Below are 20,000 nucleotides of genomic sequence, written 5' to 3' on the forward strand. Positions count from 1 at the left end.
GCGCTGAAGGATTCCTCCTGGTATTGCTGCTTGTAGAATCCTTTACGAGGCACAGGTGTTTCTTCTTTTCTCCAGGTCGTTATTAAGTGGTGTCTCCATTCGCTCCGCTCCTGCCCCCAGCCTGCCCTCTTGTACCCCCCTCGGTAGCTGAAGCACACTCCATAGTTACTGTCCTGCATTAAATGCTTCCTCCACTCACTCTCCCCATGACTGACCTGCTGCAGTAATAGGAAACATGTGGGGCTGCCAGAGATGACTGCTGGGGGGGGGGGGGGGGGGGGGGGCGGGACTGCTGGCCCTCAGAGGAGAGGACTGGTGTGTGTGTGTGTGTGTGTGAGTGAATGAGTGAATGAGTGAATGAGTGAATGAGTGAATGAGTGAATTAATGAATTAATGAATTAATGAATGAATGTGTAAGAGAACATGTTTAGAAAGTAATGCCCTTCTGTGCAGTTTAAGATGCTCAAAGGAAACTGCAATACATACAAACACACACAAAAACAAAGTGAGAAGTACCACATCTTCTTCTTTAAAAGTGGTCTACAAAGGTATTAATAGGTTTCTGTTTTGCTATTAGTATAGTTTCACACTGTATAGTCTTAATAGCCCCTGTGTAGGGCTTAATCCACTCTAAAACATGCTGCCATAGCAGGCCATGTCATGACGCGTATCACCGTCTGCGCACAGAATCAAAGGGAAAGGAGAACCCTCGTTTGTCATCCATGTTTCCAATCTGCTTAAGTGCATGAACTCTTGAAGAGTGACTACTACTGTATGATATGATGTATAATATTGTATTTTATCTAGCCAATATTGTGACCTTTTGATGAATGGCGGCAGTAGTTCATGTTTGCATGTTTCTAAAAATCATGAGAGATTTTAAAAAACATGCAAACATGAACTACTGCCGCCATTCATCAAAAGGTCACAATATTGGCTACATAAAATACTCATGGATGCATTCATTCAATACTGAGGTTTTTTTAAGAAGTCAAAATAGCCTTTTCTGTGAGCATTCATTTTGTTTTTGTTACAGTGAAAGTTTGGTCTTGCAATGATTAAGCTTGATTAGGAGGAAATACACAATGTGTCAGTTTTCAACTAAAGGCCTCCTTGTGGAGAGGGAAATGTAACAGCCCATCACTTAACATACAGTACTGAGATATCAGGCACAATAGCAGTAAAGGTCAGAGGTCACAGCAGTAAAGCTCCCCTCTTCCACATCAAGGATGAGAACTCCCATGAACTGCCTCAGCTGTTTTAAGCCACATCCTGACCTCAAAATAAAGTGTGATTGAGATCCGTAAGTATGTAAACCTTTAGGGAAATGATACAGGTCTACGAATAAGAAATGGGATGCTATTAAAGAACAGCTATGACACAGAGGGGAAATGTCTCACTAAGTATAGAGCCACATCTCTATGAAAATAAATCAGCGAACAAGGAACACGGAACAACTCCTCTCTCCTCTCCAGATTTGGAATTACGTAAAGGAAATGTAGACTAAATACAGATTACCGTGGCCGCGGAGACTAAATAGAGGTCATTGTTAGTGCTGAATACTGTAGTCGTTTACGAAGATACCGGGGTATTACAGCAAGCTTGTACGCAGCAGGTGAGAGAGGAACCCACAGCTGTAACAGTTCCCACCTGTTCAAACAGAGGGCGAAACGCCATGACAATGTGACACGCTACGAGCAGCAGATAACATCAACACCTGCACTCCCCCTCAAAATCCCCCTCAGAATGGCGGGGATGAGCTCACAGCTAAGGGGGCTTAGCTAGGACATACAAGCACAAAAAAACCTCACAGATTTTTTATATGACAACGGGCCTTGCCCTCTTGGGGGTAACCGGGGAACCCTCACAGCCTTATCTACGGCGGTTATTGCCAAAAGTTAATCATGGAAACTGACGGAAAATCTGAGCGACACTTGAGACCCTGAGCCCATTAGGTGGATTATTAAGAGGGGAGAGGGGAGCGGGGGGGGGGTGGGGGGGGACTGGGGCGCTGGGGTTGGTCGAGCAGCATTGGCAGAAGTCACAATTCAGACATGCATGACTGGGGAATAACAACAGGGGGGGGGTGGGGGGGGGGGCCCATCCCCTGAGTCAAACCACGTCAGATCAGCTTACCGGCGCACCGACAGGGTATTACTCTGCTGAGATTTCAGAGGACAGACGTCAGACACTGACACAGACACACACACACACACACACACACACTCACAGACACACACTCACACACACACTCACACACACACACACACACTCACACACACACACACACACACACACACACACACTCACACACACACACTCACACACACACACACACACTCTCACACACACACACACACACTCACACACACACTCACACACACACACACACACACACACACACACACACACACACACTCTCACACACACACACACACTCACACACACACACACGTCAGACTAGCAATCTCCAGCCGAGGCCACTTCGCTGCACGCTCCTCTGGTGTTCGTCCTGGGACCGGTGATTGCATCAGGAGGGCAAGGAAACATGGTTTCCTTTCGAAGTTATTCCCAGGAGAATTTGTTCTGTTTGCAAACTGCAGTGCTGAGAAGAATTTTTTTTTCTGTTGTGTTTGACACAAAAAGGGATCTTGTTGTCTGGATTGGGAAAGTGTTGTTTTGGAGATGGTGGAGTATGTTGCAGCTGTGATCAATGTGGCGTATTGTTGTTGAGCCCTTCCCTCACCCTGCCCCGTCTACACACAGGCCCAGTGGTAACACTGGCCGGCTCTTGCGTCACCTCCATCAATGTCGCCGTTAAAAAGCTTCAATCAGAGGGGCTCTTTGGAGTGAGGTCAAGCATGCGTTGAATCTGCAGTGTCACAGGGACCATGCGTCAAATTAGTCTGTGCGTGAGTCTTTGAAACCCCTGGTGACACAGAACCCCCCGCCCCCCCCCACCCCCACCCTCACACACACACACACACTCTCCAACCCCTCACCCCTGGACACAAAGAAGGCTCCAGAGCTGGTTAACTCATGTGCTCAAGTCATCAGGTCCACCAGAGCACATTAGAGTGAAGTCATTGTGACTGTCAGACACATTAAACGCAAAGCCATGTGATGACTGATGTTCACTGTGAACACTGTGGGAATACCTGTACTGTATTTTGTAAATATCCTTATAGATAGGCTACTCTTTCGTTGTTGTGTGTTTGTCTATCACTTGTGTTGCACTTCAAATGAACAATTTAGATCGAGGTTCTCAATCACAGACCTATAAACAAGCTCTACTACATGGCACCAATGCACAAAAATCTCAGTCTACTGGAATGTCCCACCCCAACTCTGTCTGTTAAACTACAGAGGATCTCATAAGATGCTAATCAAGTCAACCAAGTCATTCAAGTCGTAATGTGAGGGAGAGAAAAATGCGTGGCACTCAGCTCATCCATCCATGTCATTGATTTGTCATGGAGGGACGTCAGTACAATACAGTGCACCTAGCCTCACATATTTCCACGGACCCTACCGCTCAATCACACCGCTTCTCTGGTTGGGCTTTGTGCTTCACCGCTCATGATGGTGCACCAATGGTTCTTAAAATAAAACTGTCGTTCCGGACGTTTTACTGTCAGAGGCTGAAGTTTGCCTGTATTGGTCATGTCATGGGCTGATTACATAAGTTTGTAATGTGAGTGTAGATTTATTTTCTTCAGCCTCCTAAGGAAAATATTATGTGGGCTCAGCTGTTCTTATCTCTTAATGGATATCATGACAAATCATTCTACATCTACTTGCGCAATAATTGATTAGAATTCAAAAATATTAATAGAAATATGGGGCCAACGACAGTGGTGAATTGGGTAATTGGGAAATGTATGTTTAAAAGTATTTAAAAAATCAGGTTATGGAGTGATTAACTAATTTGCCCCAAATGCGGCAGGATCCGTAAGTGTTGAAATAATCCCAAACAACTTGTCAAAATGTTGCCAGACATCACTTTCCTCGACAGTACAAGACTGATGGAACGATAGCACAGTTTATCAAAGACAGGCGTTTTCCAGAAGGAAACAGGCAGAAAAGGGTTAGAGCCTTTTTCATGTGTCTTCAGGACTGGATGCGTGGTGGCACTAAAAAAAAACTCTGTTCCTCCCCTTGGAGAAAACACCCCCTGCCTAGCAGAAACCGCAGAGCAAACTCAAGCACTAGTGCGCGTTGCTGTTCTCATCCAACTTACTGGGATGTCCACACTCGGTTGAAGCATCGTGAATCTGGAGGTAAGACAAGGAGCCGTGACATTTGTACATTTTCGTTGCCTTGGAAAAAATGTCAAAATGTATATTCACGAGTGACTCTAAGACTTACATGGTTTGTTAGCACATACAAAATGTGGTGAGGTGCCCAACAGTTAAATTCTGTCAAGCATTATGAATAACTATCTGGCTGGGGACATGGGGAGAAATGTCAACTTTATGTGTTGTTGTTTTTCGCATGGCAAACTTCTGAATCATCTTGTGAATCACATCATATTCAAAAATAGAGAACTTTTTAAAAGTTTAGTTTAAGTTAAATGTACAATCTTTTTTTTTCAAAAATACCGTTTTCATTTCAGAACTTAAAATATTAGTTTCAAGTGTGCAGTGTTGAAGTATCCTCTCACAAGTACTGCATTATCGGGGTGAGTGGCATTAGATGTGGTAAAACGGTCAGGTCGTGATTTAGGCAAGCAGCAGTGTTACTGCCATACGATAGTCATGGGAGTTTTGCCCTATGTCTGTTCCACTGAGCACCAGGACTGACAAGCAAGCACTTTTAGTCGCCAATACACATTGTGGCTGTTGATAACGAGCTATATCGCTAATGTTAATGTTCGACATTTGCACTGAATTGGAAGTTTAGCGTGTCAGACAGGGACGTTATCTACATCCTAACGAGCACATAAAAGGGGTTGACCAGATGTCTTCCATCAGCTGGATATCCCTATCACAGCTTCTGACTTGACTGATAAGCTACCACATACTTATCTCTCCCTCCTAAATGACCTGAAAAACACAGAGAGTAAACAGAAGGGCAAGCTCTAACAGGGAGTCTTGGCATTTGCTTTTGTGATTACACCATCTATTAACATGTGTCAAAGTCAACACGAAACAATAGCGGACTCACATTCGCCTGCACCAAGTGTGTGCTAAAACAGGGGCAAGAATGGAGAGCCAGTGTTAGTTATGGGTCAGTCAACTATGCTGCTGTATGGCTGCTACCACAAAGGCAACTCAGATGAGGAGTGTACATGTCTGCAGAGCACTTATGTTCTTTTCATTAGGTGGCCTCATGTGATGAAGAGCTAGAAAGAGAGAGAGGGGGGGGGGGGGGAGAGGGGGAAGGAATGGCAGAGAGAAAGAGAGAGGAGAGAGAGAGAGGAGGAATGACAGAGAAAGAGAGAGGGAAGAGAGGGAATGACAGAAAGAGAGAGGGGGAGAGAGGGAATGGCAGAGAGAAAGAGAGAGGGAAGAGTGGGAATGACAGAGAGAGAGAGAGAGAGAGAGAGAGGAGGAGAGAGGGAATGACAGAATGACAGAGAATGAGAGAGAGTGGGAATGACAGAGAGAGAGAGAGAGAGAGAGGAGGAATGACAGAGAAAGAGAGAGATAGAGGGAGGGGGGCATGCACTGGAGGGACTGAAGTGGCTTTACATCAATCCTGACATCTAAATGAGATCCCTCACTGACTGTGGGTGTCTGCCTGTGTCATACATCACAGCCTCAAGCATGCTGCACTCTCATTTATGAGCCTAATTGTTGATTTACCAGACAAGGCCATCACAGGGAGAAGGACTCCAAGCACAGAAGATTTAGTGAGGATAATGCCATTAGTGAGGGTTCTGTTTATTTTCTTTTTTCCTTGTGAAAGGAGAAGTGGAAGGAACAATGTCATTCATGTGTAAAGAAAATGAAGATATGACTGCCGATTTCTCCTTCCCCAACCGCCGCAAACATTTCCCCTGGGTTCTTAAACAGCGAGTGACATCACAACAAGCAGTTTGATGTTCATTTTGACTGGCAGTAATGCGGAAAGCAGACGCCCAGCAGTGGCTATCTGCGAGAGCCGGGAACGTGCAGACATGTTCGAGCAGGTTGGTCTGCGCACTTATGAACACAAGAGCAAAGAAGGTGTCTACGGAGGAGAGTACAACATGTCAGGAAGGACTGACTTTTGCCCTGTGCAAATACTCAACCACATGTTGACATCTATGTGCTATTGTGGCCTCCTTGCATGCAGACTTTGTAACAGTCGCATATTGATGCTGTGCAAACTTAACAGAAATGTGGCTGCAATGTACACTGTTCATGCACGAACAAAGTTACAATTTTGCCAATGTATTCGTGTGCTTAAAAAAATGTAAACAAAAACAAAAATATGTTCCACATAAACGTCTGCATTGCGGATGTTATGGTGTAGTTAGTATGTAGAATGACTTCACCGTAGAAAGTATTATTTAATCAGGAGGAAAATGTTTGAAATGTGGGCTACATAGTGTACCCATATGAGATCCCACTGGTTCTTTAAAACAGCGCACTGCTGTCGAACAGGAAAAACCAAATAGAAACCAGCTGGTGCTTGAAACTCAATATCTACACAGAGTGAGACTGTTTCGTGGAGTTTGTTCACACTGCAATTGTTTCTAAACATTCTGTGGATTTTATGGACATTTCCTGCATATGCTAATAAACAACCCCGCTCCTTACTGTATTCCCACAATGAGTGGAATATTAAATAAGGTGTAGTTTGCCTGAGCCTGCCAGGACACTCTTACTCTCTGTGACTGAAATACTGCCAAGACCCGCTGAAGAAGTCTAACAACTTCTACATCTACGTTGCAGCTTCAAACAGTTGCCCATAATGTGCACAATTTCATGATAATTTGTTTTCTCGTTATTCTCATGATTCAATGTAGTTTGTAATAGAAAGACTGCAGGTCTTAACGTAGACTGTATTGACACTATTGTTGGAGTGGAACATTTTAAAGACAGCGTAGGCCTTTGCTATTTTTTATCGTCTGTCGTGCAAGTGCTCGGAGACGTCTACCAGGTAAGTCGGGTAGTTTATATTGAGTCTGGGTCTCAATTTTCGCAGACTAATTGCCTGGCTAATATCCTTCCCCTACTTACAAAAACAGCGGAGGATGGCTTTGAACTGGGATCAAACCCAGCAGCTGGGCCACTGTACCCCAGCCAGTGGCTGATTGGCTCGCCTGGCCCATAATGAGTTGCTTTTCCCGCACGATGTTGGGGCACCGGGTAGACCAAGACAATTATGTGTGTACGATCAACACAGCTCATACCTGAAATTGAGGTTACCATTTGTTGCTGTTTCACTAGATATTAACATCCAGGGTGATGGTTACTGATGACATCTGGGGTTTTGTTCTCCTTAGTGTCTGTATATGATAATTGCAGTTCATTGTGTGGCTTTGTTGGCTTAGCGGAGATGTCTCTGTCATAAGGGTGTAACTAGTGATGAGTGAAAAGAGAGTGTTTTTATTGGTCCTTTACATGCTGTGCACCTCGCCTCTTTGTGTTGCAGTTTGTTTATGCATTTGTTTACATTCTTTTAGGCGGGAGGGATGCCAACAGATAGGCAGCAATAGGGCCCCCCCCCGCCCCCCCCCCCCCCCCCCCCCCCGCTAAGCAGTCAGTCCGAGTACAGTGTTCCTTCAGCATCTGCAGCATTGAATCATAGCTGTATGTTTTAAAATATCTTCAAGTAGTAAAGTTGTAAATTGTCAGTTTAAACATTACATAATTCATGTGAAGCTGGTTTGTGGAGCCGCCTGTTAATATGTAACTTCTCCCTCATAATGTTTGCATTTCTCCCAGAGTTTACATTTGGGCTGTTTAACTTAATATAGAGGAGAGATTTACAGTCTTTACTGTTGAATTCATGCTCACAGCGTAAATCTGGGTGTGATATATGGGCAGATATTACCAAAAAATCCATGCAGGCCTAGGGATCTTATGTGTTCTGTTTGTCTAGTGTGTGAGCGTGTGTGTATGTGTGTGTGTGTGTGTGTGTGTGTGTGTGTGTGTGTGTGTGTGTGTGAGCGTGTGTGTATGTGTGTGTGTGTGTGTCTGTGTGTGTGTGTGAGTGTGTGTGTGTGTGTGTGTGTGTGTGTGTGTGTGTGTGCGTGCGTGTGTGTGTGTGTGTGTGTGTGTATGTGTTCTGTTTGTCTAGTGTGGGAGCACAGTCTTCATCAATATACACATCAACAAAACTGAACCCATGGATTTTAAACAAAAGCATCTGGTGATGTAGCATGAAATCTACAGTGGTATGCAGGGGCCGTATATAGCACTGATAAACTGATGTGTTTTTCTACGAGTTCTTCAGACCACCATGAGCCTGGGGTAGATCAGTATGGCTGCTATTATGCTCCTAGATGACTGAGCTACGCAGATGGATGAAAGAGCTATGGCAGGGCATATACGTGTGCGGTAGCTAACATACCTCTCCCTCGTTCTCTGCTGCAGGTTAACAAAGGCCACTGATCAAAGGGGACCCGGACAACAGAGCAAGCCCTGTTCAAATTCCTGCCCGGACTGCAGAGGATTTTATATAGAGCATTTTATTCATTTCCCCCCCTGGAATCCCCTGAGGCCTCTGCAAAGAAAAGAAGAAGAAAAAAAATAAAGGAAAATAAACGAATAGAAAAAAATGGACAGTTCAGGTCTGACAAGAGCTCTCCTCCTGGGGTATGTCATGGGACTCTGCCTGGGCGTGGGTCTGGCCCAGCGGCGGGACTGTACCGGGGCGGACTGCCCGGCGGTGGGGAACTGCATCCAGGAGGTCCGGGAGAAGGGGGCCTGCTGCGCCACGTGCCTGAAGCGCGGGTGCGCCTGCGAGGGCTACCAGTACTACGACTGCCTGAACGCGGGCTTCCAGAACGGGAAGGTCCCCGAGGGGGAGTCCTACTTCGTGGACTTCGGCAGCACGGAGTGCTCTTGCCCGCAGGGCGGCGGGCGCATCGGCTGCCACTTCATCCCCTGCCCGGACATCCCGCAGAACTGCATCCAGGTGTCCACGCCGGCGGACGGCTGCGCGCAGTGCGAGCGCGTCGGCTGCGCCCACCAGAGCCAGAAGTACGAGGCGGGCCACACCTTCCAGATGAGCGCCTGCGAGGTGTGCCACTGCCCCAACGACGGCGGCAGGCTGATGTGCTCCCCGGTGCCGGGCTGTGACCCCTCCGCGGAGGTCAAGAAACCCATGCTGGCCTCCACCACGGAGGACCGGGACAGCGAGGCCCACCCGGGAACCTTCAGTAACTTCCTCCCGCTCTACAAAGAGGACCCCACAGACCCCCCCGCGGAGGAGGACGACGACTACTACTACCCACCCGACTTCACCACGGCGGACACCCAAGACGTGGCCGACCCTGCAGAGGCGACCCCTTCGCCTCCCTCCTTCTCGGACACTCTGTCCTCCCACGACTCCCCCGGAGACAGCGGCAGGCAAGAGCTGAGAGAGGCACTGGGGTCTTACGAAACCAGAAACCCGGTGGAACGGAGGACAACGTCTCCCTCTGCTGCGGATCAGACTACCCCGAGACCCCAGGAGAGGACGACAACAACGGCAGCCAGTAGAGCGCAGGCCCCAAGGAACCAAGGGCCTCCGCGGGAGGCTTCTGAGGGCCAGAGCCGACGACATGCCGAGACGCAGAGAGGGACCCCCCAAAGGGACCTCCCACGCAGCGCACACAGCGAGAGGGACGCCACACACAGGGCTCAGCGTGAGCACAGGGACGGCCACGCCGGTCAGGAAGAAAAGCTCCTCCCAAACTCCCAGCACAGGGACGAACAAAATGCCTTACCCTCATTGAAATTCAGCCCCTCCAAGCCCCCACCTGTGAACATGAGAGAGGACCACGGGGATCCCCCGAGGAGACAGTCCCAGACGCTGCTCAACTACCACCAGGAGGAGAAGCGTGGCAGCCCTTATTCCCACCAGCGTGAGTGAACACGTCCTCTCTCTCACATCTCTCCACTCCTTCTCCTCTCCCTCTCCTCTCTACTCCTCTCTCTCACTCCTCTCCTCTCTACTCCTCTCTCTCACACCTCTCCACTCTACTCCTCTCCCTGTCCACTCTACTCCTCTCTCTCACACCTCTCCTCTCTACTCCTCTCCCTCTCCTCTCTACTCCTCTCTCTCACACCTCTCCTCTCTACTCCTCTCCCTCTCCTCTCTACTCCTCTCTCTCACACCTCTCCTCTCCTTCTCCTCTCCCTCTCCTCTCTGCTCCTCTCTCTCACACCTCTCCTCTCTACTCCTCTCCCTGTCCACTCCCTCTCCTCCCAGCTGCTCCCTCGCACATCTCTCCTCTCCCTCTCCTCCCTCTCACACCTCTTCACTCTACTCCCCCTCTCCCTCTCCTCTCCCTCTCCTCTCTCTCACACCTCTCCACTCTACTCCCCCTCTTCCTCTCCTCTCTCCCACATCTCCTCCCCTCTCCTCTCTACTCCTCTCCTCTCCCTCTCCTCTCTACTCCTCTCCTCTCCCTCTCCTCTCTCTCACACCTCTCAACTCTACTCCTCTCCTCTCCCTCTCTTCTCTACTCCTCTCCTCTCCTTCTCCTCATTACTCCTCTCTCTCACATCTCCACTCCCTCTCCTCTCTACTCCTCTCTTCCTGTTCGCACAGCCCAGGGGGGTGGGGGGGGTGGGGGTGGGGGTAATGTTTGAGTCATGTAAAAGTCATGTCGATCTCACGTGGAACAACCAGTAGCTTTCCTGAAAATGTTGCAATTCATGTCTCGTCTTTTGAAGACCGTATTGAAATAATTTATGTGCTGGTGTGTGGGGCATTACTGCCTTTGTAGAGCGATATTGATATTAATTTGTTTAGTTTTTTTAATTGTTCGCTATTGTTCAAGCATAATGTGGCTGTTAAATGTGCTGAATGATTTATGAATGTCACTATTTGTCGCATCCGGTGTTTTAATATAAGGGTGCTTTTTAATGTTCGCTGGGACTGGTACAGCACAGAGTTAAAAAAGAATATTTATATGACAAAAACGCCCACTCTTTCCCTCACAACCTCTCCAGAGATTTAAATTTTTTATGAATATTCCAAATTTTACCACACAGAGTGAAAAAGAATATTTATATGACAAAAACGCCCACTCTTTCCCTCAGAACCTCTCCAGAGATTTTACATTTGTATGAACATTCCACATTTTATTTGACAGTTATTTTTTTACAGCCTAACAATGTTTTTTTATCCTACACATGCTTCTTCATAAAAAATAATCACAGCTCCATCACAGAACTGATTTGCCCTCAGCGATGTCCACTTTGCGACTTTTACACGTTACATTTACCGTGAGATTTGACATTCGCTTTCCACATTACACCAATGAGGAACTCCAAGGCGTGTTACAGTCCAATCCGGATGAGATTCCAGAGGTTGGTGCCATTGGCCCCCGTTGTGTGATCATCATCATCATCGTTGTTGTCAACCCTGAGAGACAAACACCCACCAGGGGCTTCCTGTACACCACCTGGAACACGATAGCATATGATGAACAGTTTAAAGGTCTGGAGGATGGATCACTAGACAGTACTGGAGAGATCGCTTCTGTTTTAGCTTTCAGGGTTGGCTTTTAAAGAGACAGTTGTTCTCAGTTCTTCAACAGGTGCAGTAGAGAAACGAGATCTGTGTGAACAATCGCTCACACACTGAAAGAAGGACAGAGGAAGGGGAAACTGACCACCCTCAACCAGTTGCTATTTGTATTTACGGTTTTACTGTAAATGTAACTGGTTATCAAAACACAAAGTTTCCCTTTTTTCTATTCTTTTGCTGTGCTTGAACAAGGTTGAACGATTTATTTCCTAGTTTTCTTTTACAAGACAGAGAAAGCTTAACTGTCTTTCAATCCACCGATGAAATATAGCCACCGTTTTACAGTCATCTGGAAACCCCTCTGTGCAAGAAATGTGACCTACATGTTTGAAGGTCAAAGTTCACGTGCTGTTTTACAGGGGGAAGTCTATACGCGCAGCAGTCAAGCAGAGCTACGTAGACTCAGTGACAAATGACTTTCTTTCACAGTGGAATCCGAAAGGAAAACAGTTAAGCACTGTGCGACACACACACACACACACACACACACACACACACACACACACACACACACACACACACACACACATCTGGCATCTCAGCCCCTCGTGTCAAGCGCACGAGTGTGTTCTGTGGGATTAGTAAACAGTCGTCCCAGCCCTTGTAACCTCTATGTGTGGACGTTCTCTCCTCTCTCACTGTTGAGACCTGTTTTTCCCCCCCCCCTTCGTTTCAGCACCTGGTTTCCATAGGAATGTATGGAGGGTTTTTTTTTTGTGTGCCGTTTCTGCTTTAGGTTAAACTCTCGACGCAGGGTGTTGATAGACCTGGAATACCTGTCATCCACATTCCATAAGTGTAACTAACTTGGAGGGCCTCCAGGTCCTTATTGGCTTTACGCTCGTGAGTCAAAAGTGATCAAATCTGAGTGCTTGGGGTGGGTCAATGGCAAAAGCTTGTTTTACAGTTTGCATACAGCACAATGTGCCGACAGTGGCCAAGGACTTCTTCGCGAACATGACATGAGTGAATTTGCTGTTAGCGTTTAACACAAATGATATTGTACAGGCTCACAGGGGGTTGAGGTAGTCTTGGACGTGTTCCAAAGCGTGGCATGTCACACAGTGGAGATGATAGGTCCCATACAGTCTGGCTTAAGTATTTCTGCACACCCCCCCCCCACCAACAGGAAGGTGATGAGGGTCTGTTATCTATGGAGATACTACAGGCCTCCTGGGGGAGAGCTGGGGCCGCGATGGCCGGAAGTTCAGGGCCCTTGTGGGTCAGACTGGCACCAGCTCTCATGGATGTCAGGGAGACAGGGGGACGAGCTGGAGGGGGGATGACAGGAAGAGCAATAGGTGATAAAAAGTTCTGGAATGATCGCCTTAGTGTTCTATCTAGTTGCCATTGGAAACAGGCCAAGTTCTGGAACGGGAACACGACAGGCAAGAGTAAGACGATGAATACAGAGAACCCAAAATTCTAGAGCAGTGCTGCTGTAACTATTTTCCCCTCAAACCAGACTCCTCCAGACCCCTCAATACCCAGAGACTGGACTGACCGACCCCCCCATCCCCCCAACCCCCCCTCATTTTGACACATTCCTTTCTTAAGATGCTGCTACAAGTCAAGTGAGTGTTAACTGGAGTTGACGAGGCAGTCAGACTGTGTACTGTATTAGCTGTTAGCTGTATAGGGTTGAAAAAAAGCCAGCCTGCAAAGAACCCGGACAGCAGCGGTCTCTTGCACAGATCTGGCTTGGGTTTCCCCAAAGTGTTGTTTAGCAACCACTGTGCTAACTAAGAGAGAGAGAGTGTGTTCATAATCATAGTCTCTCTATCATTTAACCATGGTGTTTGTTCTACGACGCTTTTGAGGAACAGGCCCCTGGCCTTCATATAGCCTTGATCCACCTGATCCATATTCAGTCACTATATTATAATCATGTAACGCAGCAAGATACTTTGCTGTCTGTGATTCAGAGACCTGTTTCCCCTTGAGACCCAGCTCTGATGTAAATGCCCTCTCCCCAAGCTAGTGTCTCTTCCTTGGAACAGTCTAAACACGGCAAGATCCCCTACAGGCTATGCGTTCAAAAACCCAGTTTCTCCCAAGTTCCAACACACACAAACACACAGGCATACACACACAAACACACATAAAGACACACAGGCATACACACATATAGACACACACAAACACAGATAAAGACACACAGGCATACACACATATAGACACACACAAACACAGATAAAGACACACAGGCATACACACACAAACACACACAAACACACACTTCAGTCATGACAAACACAGTGGGGGAAATGTCACTTGTCCCTCCGCGTCGCCATTGCAGACTGCCCCTTAGTGACCCGCTCAGCATGTGATGGATGGGCTTGCTGTTGTGTCCAAGATTGTCAGGCATGGCGCTGGGATCCCCTTTATGCCCCAGCCCATTTCCTACCCCCTCCCCTCTCCCCTCTCCCCCCCACAGGGGGCTACAGGGTCCTCTCTCCACTCCATAAGAGCTCGATCACTCCCATCGCCCCCTGCATGCTGGAGACGGAGGCCATTTTGCAGTGAAGAATGAAGACTAATGCACTATGTGGCACGTCAGTGTTCTCTGCCATTTTGGAGCATAGCATCAAGAGAGACGAGACGTATGCAAAACTTCCTTCTCTTTCTGTCTCTTTCCTTCTCTTTCTGTCTCTTTCTGTCTCTCTTTCCGTCTCTTTCCGTCTCTTTCCTTCTCTTTCTATCTCTTTCTGTCTCTTTCTGTCTCTCTTTCCGTCTCTTTCCCTCTCTTTCCCTCTCTTTCCGTCTCTTTCCCTCTCTTTCCGTCTCTTTCCGTCTCTTTCCTTCTCTTTCTATCTCTTTCTGTCTCTTTCCCTCTCTTTCCGTCTCTTTCCCTCTCTTTCCGTCTCTTTCTGTCCCTTTCTCTCCTCCCATCTGTCTCTCCACATCTAAGTGTTCTTTCCTTCAAGAGTGTTTTTTATTATTAGTAGTGTGCATGAAGCAACCTTGATCTATAATTTAGAATAAGGAGGCGTTTCGGAAAAAATCCCTTTGCCATAGCCGAAATGGTGCGGATGTGGAGGATAGGTGTTAGTGTGTGAGTGTGTGATTGTGTGTGATTGTGTGTGTGTGTGTGTGTGTGTGTGTGTGTGTATATTTGTGTGTGTGTGTGTGTGTGTGTGTGTGAGGGGTGTGTGTGTGTGTGTGTGTGTGTGTGTGTGTGTGTGTGTGTGTGTGTGTGTGTGTGTGTGTGTGTGTGTGTGTGTGTGTGTGTGTGTCTGTGTGTGTGTCTGTGTGTGAGGGGGGTGTTAGGCTGGGTCTTGTTCCCGTCAACGAAGACGCTCCAGCACCACATAATTTTCCCCCGAGTCGTGGCATGTCTCGTTATTACAGAGCTGGCACTGAGAACGATTAACTTTTCCTAGGCTAACGACCTTGATGATGTTGGCCTGAAATCCAGCAGCAAACAGCCACGTAAAATGGGGACTTCTCACTGTGTCACACTCCCTGCCTGAGAAATGGATGTCATTCTGCTGGGATGGTGTTTCAACAGGTCATAAATGTGACTTGCATTTGTTGGATGGGATGTTGTGCTTGCTAACTCATTTGGTGGAGGGGATGTTGTGCTTGCTAACTCACTTGGTTGATGGGATGTTGTGCTTGCTAACTCATTTGGTGGATGTGATGTTGTGCTTGCTAACTCATTATGTGGATGGGATGTTGTGCTTGCTAACTCCTTTAGTGGATGGGATGTTGTGCTTGCTAACTCATTATGTGGATGGGATGTTGTGCTTGCTAACTCATTTGGTGGAGGGGATGTTGTGCTTGCTAACTCATTATGTGGATGGGATGTTGTGCTTGCTAACTCATTATTGTGATGGGATGTTGTGCTTGCTAACTCATTTGGTGGATGGGATGTTGTGCTTGCTAACTCATTATGTGGATGGGATGTTGTGCTTGCTAACTCCTTTAGTGGATGGGATGTTGTGCTTGCTAACTCATTTGGTGGATGGGATGTTGTGCTTGCTAACTCATTATGTGGATGGGATGTTGTGCTTGCTAACTCATTTGGTGGATGGGATGTTGTGCTTGCTAACTCATTTGGTGGATGGGATGTTGTGCTTGCTAACTTATTTGGTTGATGGGATGTTGTGCTTGCTAACTCCTTTAGTGGATGGGATGTTGTGCTTGCTAACTAAGCCTGAAATGTGAGTTTTAGTGCCATACCTGCAGATTCATTGACCAGTTGACATGATTTAGCAAGAGCAGAAATATGCAAACGCACACACACACACACACCCTCACACTATCAGCAGCAGCAGCAACAGCAACATAAATAGAGCCCTGGGGAATTTGTGTGAGTGTGTGTGTGTGTGTGTGTGTGTGTGTGTGTGTGTGTGTGTGTGTGTGTGTGTGTGTGTGTGTGTGTGTGTGTGTGGGTGGGTGGGTGGGTGTGTGCGTGTGTGTGTACAAACTGACAGCTCCCCACTCAGAGCGTATGGAGATGTTGAAGTCTTATCAGGGAGTGCAGTGGAGTCAATAGAAGCACACTCCCCTTCCTTCCTTTGTGCTGTCACAGCTGGAGTGCGTTGTGATACACCCTGCCCTCCCTGGCGTTCGTTTCTGCACTGATGTGTTTTCCCCACGTGTATCCACCCACACACACTCACACACACACACACACACACACACACACACACACACACACACACACACACACACACACACACACACACACACGCACACACACATACACACACACACACACACACACACACACACACACACACACACACACACACACACACACACACACACACACACGCACACACTCAAACACCCTGTCATGCACACACTCACATGCCCATAAACAACCTCAAATCTACACACACACACCCTGTCATCTACAAACACACACATACACATAAACAACCTCGGAATTCCACACACACACACACACACACACACACACACACACACACATCCATAAGCAGTCATACACAGAGGTAAATGTGGATGGTGCATGCTGCACTTGCAGCTGTGATCATGGGCAAGCACAGACCGACAGCACTCATAAACACACCCCTTCTCAAACAACCCACACACACACACACACACACACACACACACACACACACACACACACACACACACACACACACACACACACACACACACAAACACACACACACACAAACACACACAAACACACTCCTTCTCAAACAACCCCCACACACACACACACACACACACACAAACACACCCCTTCTCAAACAACCCCCCCCCACACACACACACACACACACACACACACACACACAAACACACCCCTTCTCAAACAACCCAACCCCAGCCACCAGATTTGTGTGTTTGTGTGTTTGGGTGTGGGTGTGGGTGGGTTCCCTTACAGGAAGGAATCTCTGCTTTACTCCTGGGAAAAGACCATCAGTCACATATCCGCTGCGCTGGTTGAGCCTGTTGTTTATGTTGTTGTTTATGTTGTTTATGTTGTTGTTTATGTTGTTGTTGTTGTTGTTGTTTGTCTGCCCGTGCTGGTTGAGGCATTGAGCCAGGGGGATCTGTTGAGGGGGTATGAATAAGTGCCACTTACACAGCTGTCTGTATGCTGGGGGCAGTTAAGGGAAGGGAGGGCACTTTCATGACGGCCTGTTTGCAGGGGGCAGTTAAGGAAGAAGGGGGGCAACAGCACTTTCACTGCATGTATCCTGGGGTGGGGCGTTGTGGGGTGGGGGGCACTGTGTGTGTGTGGGGGGGGGGCACTAGAACAGAACAGACCTTTTAAACACTGCACTTGGATAGTCCGCCTACAGAGACTTGACAGAGGGTTTGTTGAAATATCAAAGTAACCAAACCCAACCCCTAACCCTAACCCTAACCGTACATTGTGGTTAACAAAGTTGAGCTGTGGTACCTCATGTCCAGGATCAGTTCCTCAGCTGCATCAGTGTGGAGCAGGAGTATCAGGAGAAGACTTCATATCCCAGTATGCTCAGCTTGGCAGCAAGGTCCTGTGGTTACAGCTGGTAAATAACACCAGTGGGGAAATTGTACTGTTACATTTTCCAGATTTTGGGGGCACTCTTGCCCAATTTGGTTGTATCAGATATCGTTCCTCACAATTGACCATTTTTCTGCACTTACAGCCTGGGGTTTGTTATCTTTTATTGTAACTATGATTATGGGAAACATACAAGTGCGGTATTCAGGTAATTAACATGTAGGTTGCTGTAGAGAAGCATTCCTTAATCAACAGGATATCGCCATTAAGATCTCTCCCCAGGCCCTGTAGAGGAAGTGCAAAATTGCCCCATAATGCTGAGTTCAAGTGATTACCGACGATCGTGAAATGATGTCAACCACTGCCTTAAGGCGTATACGGGAGGTAAAATTACGTTTAAGATAGTGGTATCTCCTTACGGCAAAGCCATTAAAATCAACTGATAAATGATATTCGTGAATGATTGAAATATTGCTTTCATTGGCAAACATCCAAGTAGTGAACCACAGGATGTAATTTTCCAAAGCCTTGCTTTTTGCAGTACACAGTCACAGGTCTACATAGTCTAAAGGCTGGAGTCGGTGCTAAGATGAGATACGTATAGGCTAACAACATACCTTTTGTTTATTTTCAAATTGCACATTTTTTATTTTATTTCAGCTCACCTTTGTACATTTAGAGCTGTTATTTGACTGCCACCCTACAGTTGTTTCCAAGCACAAGGATAGTTCTTGTTTTGTTCGTATTGTCGTCTTTTGGGTAGGTACTATATCTTCCGCTCATTATGCAAGCGTTGGTGTGGCAAGAAGACATAATGACAAGCCCCGAGAAGAAATATGAGCCCTAATTATACGTAGAAGCCAGAGAGATAATAAATCAACTGTGATGCACATTACGGCTCCAAACCTAGCTTATCATCTCCGAATTAATCACTGTGACAAACAGATGTGAAAGTGTGTAGCATCCGCAGTGCACTGCCTTTATTAGACCCTTGTTTTGGCCTGTGTTATGGATTACTGCTAGTATCTCCCTGTGTTTTCAGTGTCATCAGTACAGTAGTCTCAAACTTTTCTCATTTATATTAAGACCAGTTTATTTTGCAAAATAAACTGGTCTTAATATTAATGAGAAAAGCTTGAGAGTGCGGTTTTTATTGTACTCATAGTTAACATTCTTTTACTCGCACCCGAAAACGCATTTATATTTTTTTGAAGTAGAGCGCGCCTATCCCTACTAATCAGTACAGTAGTGTCACTTCAGTACCTCACAGGTCATCCAGGGTTATTACCGACAACAACTTGAGACTTGTTCTGTCTGCTAGACACTTGGAAAAGATGGAAGAAAAACTCTTGAAAAGATGCGATTCAGCCTTCCAATTCATACAATTGCCTACACTAGCGCACATAGCTAACCTCAATTACAGATGTCTCTGTGTTTGATGTTGTTTTGGACAGAGGGGGTTGCCGTCCCTTTCAGTGAACTGCTTTGAACCAGCTTCGTGATATACGTGTTAGCGTAGCGTATCATCTCTGTAAGCACAAAGCATAGCCAAAGGTCTAGTTTGAGGTTGCACACATTTTTTTTTGTTTGTAATTGAATGGATGAAGATGGTTGATGTCTTAATGAGATGAAATTCAGAGAAGGGCTTAAAGAAGTTCAAAAGCCGCAAAGGAGACACTTGCCTAGTGATGTGCTCATGCTTCAGATGCTTCTGATTTGTAGTTACGGTTGGTTGAAAGGCCTCTCATTCCTCAAAGCCAGGAATTATATTTTAACACAGCTGAGTGTTCTCGTCTGAAGTTCACCAGAGCCGGGGAGAGGATTGGGTTTGTTTTCGGGGGCAACTAGGGCTTTTAAAAATCCCCAACAGCATAAAGAGCTACAGGGGCTAGCCTACGAAGAATGCCATAGCTACTCACAGAATGTTTCAAATATGAATGTTCCTCTGAGGTCGGTCCTCTGTCTATTCGTGTGCTGTTGTTCTTGTTGGAAATGTATTTAGTTTGATTAGAGAATGTTGCTGTAAGTTCTGTGTGTGTTTTTTCACGATCTTGTTTCAGAGCCAGGGCTTTGTGTGTGTGTGTGTGTGTATGTGTGTGTGTGTGTGTGTGTGTGTGTGTGTGTGAGTCAAGGCTTTGGGACAAATGTTCTCATTGTTTTATCGGGGGAAATACATCAAAAATAGTTTTGAGAACTTTTGGGTTTCCTCAGCTAAACCGGCCTCATCACAGGGCCTAAATTAGGTATTTTCCAAAGAAGAAATAATTAGAAGTGCCACTTCACAAAGGGGGGGAAATGTTCAAAGGTATATTTCTCCATCTCTGTTGGTTTATTTACCCAACGCTTG

General features: G+C 46.7%; 1 protein-coding gene across 1 annotated transcript in view; it reads left to right on the forward strand.

Moving 5' to 3' along the window:
- Positions 1-8,712: 8,712 nt before the first annotated feature.
- The window catches only part of LOC308360474 (fibulin-2-like), a gene marked incomplete at both ends in the record, with an annotated part of 45,252 nt that continues 33,964 nt past the window's right edge, over positions 8,713-20,000 (forward strand). The window contains one exon of the mRNA XM_080832405.1: positions 8,713-10,003. Coding sequence (XP_080688531.1) covers positions 8,713-10,003 — 1,291 coding nt within the window. The remainder of the gene's footprint in view (positions 10,004-20,000) is intronic.

The sequence above is a fragment of the Sprattus sprattus genome, assembly GCF_963457725.1.
Source record: "Sprattus sprattus genome assembly, chromosome: 2".
In the NCBI taxonomy this organism is placed as follows: Eukaryota; Metazoa; Chordata; class Actinopteri; order Clupeiformes; family Clupeidae; genus Sprattus; species Sprattus sprattus.